At 34.4% G+C, this 7,524-nt stretch overlaps 1 protein-coding gene across 1 annotated transcript in view; it reads left to right on the plus strand.

The window, feature by feature from the left end:
• LOC127184919 (uncharacterized) overlaps positions 1-6,811 on the plus strand; it is a 46,578-nt gene extending 39,767 nt beyond the window's left edge. Inside the window, exons 5-6 of the mRNA XM_051141375.1 lie at positions 3,294-4,248; positions 6,448-6,811. Of these exons, the coding sequence (XP_050997332.1) occupies positions 3,294-4,248; positions 6,448-6,809 (1,317 nt within the window). The 3' untranslated portion in view covers positions 6,810-6,811. The remainder of the gene's footprint in view (positions 1-3,293; positions 4,249-6,447) is intronic.
• Positions 6,812-7,524: the final 713 nt, after the last annotated feature.

The raw sequence follows: 7,524 nt of genomic DNA on the forward strand, positions 1-7,524 counted from the left end.
GAAATTTGGAAAAAATCACATTCGTATCAGCTTCAAATAAAAAAAATAAATAAAATAAAGTCAATGAAAAAGGTAAAAGACTTCTACATGGAAATCTTAAGATGCTGAAAATTTTTTGATAAAGATATTATATAGTAGACTCCATATTTCTGAATTGAAAGAATTAATATTCTAAAAATGAGTATACTATCAAAAGTAAGCTATAGATTCAATGAAATCCCAATAAAAATTCCAGTGATATTCTTCACAAAACTAAAAAAGAAAGTAATCTCCAAATTCATATGGAAACACAAAATGTAATACAGAGATAAAGTGATTCAAAGCAGAAAATGCACAGCCAGAATTATAACGTTTGCTGCCCTCAAGATACACTACAGAACTAGAGTGACAAAAATCGCATGGTAATGTTGATACAATAGAGAATCCTAAAGTAAATCCACACAGCTGAGTACATTTAATTATTGACAGATATATCAAAAACATTACTGAAAAAATGGCTTGTTCAAGAAATGATATCAGCAAAACTGGGCATATAGCTACAAAAAATTAAATTAAATCCACCTTGGAAAATTTAGTTCAAAGCAAACCAAAGTCCTTAATTTAAAAATTGGAAATACTGAAACTACTGAGGTGATACAAAAGGAAAACCTTGAAGCATAGTTATAGACAATAGCTTTCTGACTAGACCCTCAATAGCATAGTAAATAGACCCAAGAATTGATAGCATTACATAAATTTAAAAATTCTCTTCACAGCGAAACTAGGTATGAACAGAATAGAGAGAGATGTTATAGAATGGTAGAAGGTCTTCACCAAGTATACTGTAGACAAGGATCTAATATGTAAACTATGTAAACTGGCAATAGTAAATCCACCAATGAACTGAATAGACAGTTCTCAAAATAAGAAACACAAGTAGCCAATAAATATTTTAAAATATTCCACTTTTAATGGAATTTAACATTAAAAGTACTTTGAAATTCACTCTCACACAAATTAGCATGGCTATCATCAAGAAACAAAAATAACCACAGATGCTGGTGAGGATGAGTGTGCATAAAGTTGAATCCTTATTTACTCTTGATGAGAGTAAACCAGGAAAGTTTTCTAAAATTGTGTCTAACTTAGCTTTTTCTCAAAATATAGTTTATTATGCAACAACTTTATATAACTACTTATATTGTTTTAGAACTATCATTTGTAAGTACTCTGGGAAAAAGCCTTCTCTAATCAAATCACAAAGATCTCTTCACACTATCACTCTCAAATTAACAAAATAAAAGAATTATCAAATACCCACACTTTTCTCTAGAGTTAGAAGATTTTTAAAAAATGAAACTCAAACTGAACTTGATAACCCAGCATGTAACTGACAAATACTAGCCAAACGTTTTCAATATGATACTGGTACTTTAATGTCACTCTTTCTTTGATTTCATTTATACAAACATATGGTAAAAGGGAGAGAACAATATAAAGACCAGCAGCCTCATGAATTAAAGGTTACCAATTACCAATAGTGAGTGTGATAAATTTTACCATAGCTTGTTTGGGTGTGTGCAAACGTGTGTCTGCAAGTTCCTTTGTTTTTCTTTTTCCTATTTTTTTTCATTTTTCTTACTTTTTGACTAGAATACAATGTGGCATAGTTGTAAAGCAAGTCAGACTATTAATAATAATGAATATTGAAGATGCTTTAACTCTATTTCATCTCCTTCAGTGGTTGTTAGGCTCTGGGTTTTCACCCTGATTCTAAATTGATAGTTTGTAGAATAACTGTAAAACTGGAGTAGACAGTGATGTTAGAATGGGGAAAATGAACGTGCAACAAGCTCAGAATTTCAGTTCACCCATTCACATTGCTCAAATGAACAGAAATTACTCCAAGCATTTGGTTAATTTCTGGAGTTTTGAAAGTTGATTTTGATGTTTTCTGCAGTGTTTTTTTCCAGTGCATTTATTAGGAGAACTTTTTAATACAGTAGAAAGAGTTTATTGGGGACTTATAATTTCAGAGGGTGAGTCCATGACCATCATGTCATGGTTGGAAATATGGCAGCAGGAAGACAGGCATGGCACTGGAGTAGTAGCTTAAAGCTTACATTTGATCTACAAACATAAGCCAGAGAGAGCTAACCAGGAATGGCCACAGGAATGTCCTCAAACCCCACTCCCAAATAACATATCCTCTTCAACAAAGCCACACCTCCTAATACTTATCAAACAAGGAAAAACTCACAAATAGCTCATAAGACTACATTAAGACAAATACTACTCATTGGTTAGAGATTGCTCAGCAGTCCATCAAAATTGCTGCTCTTCCAAATGACTTAAGCCTGTCCTCCATCGCCCATATAAGGTGGCTCAAAACCACCAATAACCCCAGCTCCAAGGGATCTGACACCATTTTTGACATCTGTGTGCAACCATATGCAAGTGGCATACATATATGCGTACAATAGTGGCCTAGTGGTTGGAAATATGGACAATAGCTTGGTTGGCTTGCATTTGAAAAGTGTTCTCAAAGATAACTTGTTTACTGTCTCTAAGAAGTAGCAACCCTGAAGGCTCAATCCCTTCAAGATAAGCAATATATCAATTAAAAGATTTCTAAGCCAGCAAAAATGATTCAACTAAAAGCTCTTGTCACACAACCCTAAACATCTGAGTTTGACTCCTAGAACTCATTTTTTTTTTAATGCCAGATATAGTAGCTTGCATCTGTAACCCCAGAATACCTATGGCACATATCGAAGCAGCATAAATATTAAAAAAGACTGTGCCTGAGAAACAAAATAGAAGGAGAGAACTGATTTGATTAGTTTTATTCTTTCCTCCACACAGCTGCTATGGCATAGGTGTACTTGCATTCATACATACACACACACTTCACAAACATATGCATGTATGTATACATAGCAATCACATGGACATGCATACAAAAATTAAGAAACAGATTTTAAATACTTTCTACAAACCTTTAATGAGTTCTCCTACATATTATGATGACTATTTTCTATAGATAATGTATTTTCTCAGAGGATAACAAAGAGTCTTTGAGTAGGTTATTAGGAAATAAACTTTGGAAAGACGAGAATAAAATAATCTATTCCTGAAAGAAATAGATGCTTTGGTGGAAATCTTTCATATTTTTCAATTTGAAGTAATCAACAAAATGTCTATAGTATCTTTATTAGTGTTATCCTGTCCTTATAAAAGACATGATATATCAGAATCAAGAATATTATTCAAAGTGTTGACTTAATGAATTGTATATTTGAATTTTCTTTCAGATTGTTTCCATGAATCCAAACTTCCAATACAGACGTCCTCAAAATATTTCTGATGAGTTCATTTATTTCCGTCCTATTAATGCGGAAATTCCGGAAAGGGACAGAAAACAAAAACAACAGAATCCAACATTGACCTCCCAGCAATCAACCCGTGAAGGTATTCATCAGAGGGACTTGGGGCTTATGAGTCAGGTGGTCATGGTTACCACCCCCCCACTGACTAACGAGTTAGAAAGCACTGCCCTTGTAAAACCAAAAACTTCAGGGCTTCTTCGCATAGAGAAAATATCAATTAAGTCTCCAGGGGTTCCAGAATTTCAACGCTTAGACGTTACAGGAATTGCCAGTCCAGAGGAAAGGGGGAAAGGCACCGCAATACTTGTTGCCGGTGTGCCTGGAAAGGAGGAGCTAGATGATACAGAAATTCCAACTTTGCAATTCACTGGGTTTGTTCACCTGGAAGCTTTAATAAATAAATCTTCACCATCCTCAGAATACAGTCGCCCAGGAACCCCAAGAAATCTATGGATGGAATCTCCAGAAAATGCAGAGTCCCCGGGAAGTGATGATATGGAAGTAGCAAGAAGCATGTATCCTTTTAGAGAAAGATCCATCTTTCGGCGTTCCTGGGCAGAGCTCTTAGAGGCACCACTAAACAGTGAGGGGCTCCATATTCTCCAAACTGTCCCCAATAATCAAGACAGAGATATGGGTTTCAACAAATTAACATCAGAAGAAGAGAATCAAGTATCCACGTGTCCTAAGGATCAACATTTCCAGGCTTTGCAAGGCCCTTTCCCCTTGTTGCCAGAGCGCCCTAAGCTCCAGAGGCAGCGCAGTCGTAGCTTACCAAGATACAGTGAAGTCAGAGGCAAATACTTAAATACACCTGAATTCGAAGTAGACACAGAAGAAACTCGGTTCTCCGCACATGACCATAATTTGCTAACAGAAGGTAAGATTTTTCTTGCTGTCACTATATTGTAAGTACATATAATTTTTCATATAAGTAGACTTTCCCTGGTAAGTTTATCTTCAAACTTGCCACCTAGATTATCTATCCATTTCTATATCATTAAACATTTTTATGAAGGAGTTAATTATTCTTTCACAAATGTATGCCTTATATTCATGTTCAGTGATTAAAACATGATGCTAAGTTAGGTTAATTCAATCACACAACATTTAATAAACATAGAGGTGTGTCCTGGAATATACAAACTTTTTAAGACTTCAAGGTTGGAATAAAATTTCACCTTTTAAAAAGAACTTCAACTTAAGAAGAAAAGCATGAGAAAATTAGTAGTCCTCACTCATTCAGTTGTAACCCATAGAATAGAGAAAAGAAGTTCCCTAACACACTCATTACTACCCAATAGCTAAGAGTAGATACAACAAAAAGCAATGAGATAATGGTAATTGTTAACCAACTGGTTAAAAACCAAATAACTTCTCTATCTCCTCTTGTATAAGAGAAGCAACTGACAAAATATGAATTGGCAAATGAACCATTAATATTTTAACCTATAATTGACTAAAAGTAATATTAGCATAACTTATTTTTATATTGTATTTTAAATATTAGATTGAAATTTGCTAATAACATTTTTGCTTTATCATTTTATCTATATAAACATATCCAAAAATGCTTCAGCATTGGTATTAGGAATTTTCATGTCTAACTTCTGTTAGAAACCAATTTCTATAACTTCATGAAAAGTATACCAACTAGAAATATTTCTATAAAATGGCATCACCAAACTACTGAAGATGATTTCGACAATAAGTCTGAAATCTAACTCAGGGTTTATCTGGAAATTAAAACATCCCATTCTGTAATTTTTTTCTATAAATATTGAGGACCCTAAGAAGTTATCACAGGAAGAAATTAAAGTCTAACCTAAGGTCAGCACTCAGGTCACATTACCTTTTGAAATGTAAAGTTGCTTTAACCTAATTCTCAAATTGAAAACCCTTCTCAGGTGCTCAAATTATGGTACCAGCCAAGGACAATACGTGTAGTAAACTTTGAACCCCTACCCAGATTTAGCCAATGGACAGAACATTCTCCACAGTTGAGTGGAGAGTGGGGTCTGACTTTCACATGAACTCTGGTGCCCCATATTTGACCATGTCCCCTGGAGGGGAGACCTGGTGGCACTCAGAGTAAGGATAGCAGGTTACCAAGAAGAGACTTGATACCCTATGAGCATATACAGGGGAGGAAGTCCCCCTCAGTCACAGTCATAGGGGAGGGGAATAATGGGAAAATGGGAGGGAGGGAAGAATGGGAGGATACAAGGGGTGAGATAACAATTGAGATGTAATATAAATAAATTAACAAAATATATTAAAAAAAAGAATGCTATAGGGTTACCTAGTGACACTGCTGAGTCAATAAAGATCTTGCCTTAGAATCAAGAGAACTGGGTTTGATTTTTAAGTGAGGTTAAAAAAGAGAGAGACATTGTAGTATGTGTGTTTGTTATCCAGAAACTGGAGTTTGCTGGGTAGCCTGTTTGGCCTATCTAGGGAATTTCAAACCAAGGAGAGACTCTGCCTCAAAATAAATAAATAAATAAATAAATAAATAAATAAATAAATAAATAAAAAAGTGAGCAATTCCAGGTGAATAACACCCTATCTTGTTGTGTGACCTACACACACACAGATACACACACACACAGACACACACACATACACAGACACACACACACAGACACACACACATTCCTGAGTATATATAGTTTTCATGGTTACTTCTCATCTAATTCTTGTTCCTACTAAATACTTGCATTAATTTTTCATACTATCAAAGAAATAAAATTGCATAGTAAAATATTTTGTTCCTAAAATTCTTTCAGCTTGTAGCTCTTCTTCTATTATATTATTTTTCATCTTCTTGCTCCACCTCTACTTTCCTATCAACCTACACTTCTGATATATAATAACCATTTACTCACTTTTTTTCTTTTGTCCATCTTTTGCATCCAAAAGTGAGATTGCTAAATAAAGTTACATACTGCAGTAAAATCACCATGTCTTTTTGAGGTAATTGGACTGCAGTACAAATTGGTGATACATCTCTCATCCTTATTCATAGCTTGTTATCAAAACTGTTAGTCACTTATTAACTTCTGGCTTTGTATTTTAGAAAACATCAAGAAAAGATACAACATGGAGGGAGCTTGGCAAAAAGAAATCCCGCCACTTTCTGGACATCTTTCCATCAAGCCAAAATTCAACAATTCTGCAATTCGAGGAAACAATGGAATTGCTGAGGATAATTCTGCACGTCCCAGAGGCAATGGTAGAATCCCCAAGAATAATGTCAATACTATCCCCATGGTTAATGTTGGAATTCCCATAGATAATCCTCAAGTTCCTAGAGGCAATGCTGAAGATCCCAGAGGCAGCGGGTTTGGAGGTCACATGGGGAACAGTGGTAGAATTTCTAGACGTATGGTGTCTTCTCCACTTATTGAGCTCTCAAAGATAGGTGAACACCGGTTATAAAAACTACCGCTGAAAAGCTATCCCAAGAGTTGAAGAAACAAAAACACTTAACATCAAAGCAGGCATGTACAAACTTGACAACTGAAAATACTAAAGGAGACATCTAAATTCTGAATATACAATAAACATAATTAACAAACTATAAAAATCATTTATTAAATTGGATATAACTAGATTGTTCTTAGCTGCTTTATTCTCTATGTAGTAATCAATTATATACAGAGTAATCTGGTTGGAGGAGTGTGTTATAGAAGTCTACTTCTTCATTGAATAAAATATCAAGTAATTTTCAAATGATAATGTCTTCTGGTAATTTCAAGTCTTCTTGAATACCTTGACAGATAAATGAAAATCATCTCAGAGATATCAACACTTATTTTGATGAGTCTAGCTTAATGTCCAAGACATTTATTGACTGAAAGCTAGCAATCCAGGAGATTTGGCAGATTTTAAATATAATGTCTCTGAAATATTTTAAAAAGACATCTAGTAAAAAGTTCACTAACAAGACTATTTAAACATGCCTATTTGTTTTTCTCACATATACACAGCAAGTTTGTAAATATTTATGGGAAGCCTTAAAAATACAAGGAGACAAATAACTGTAGAACTGTAAATAGCATATGTGGTTGTGATTTAATATAAGAAGACAATAACAGCACCACAGGATGCCTAAAATTTTGCATGATAAAACAGTGTTTTTTGTTTAAAGGTT

This window comes from Acomys russatus, chromosome X, assembly GCF_903995435.1.
Source record: "Acomys russatus chromosome X, mAcoRus1.1, whole genome shotgun sequence".
Taxonomy (NCBI): Eukaryota; Metazoa; Chordata; class Mammalia; order Rodentia; family Muridae; genus Acomys; species Acomys russatus.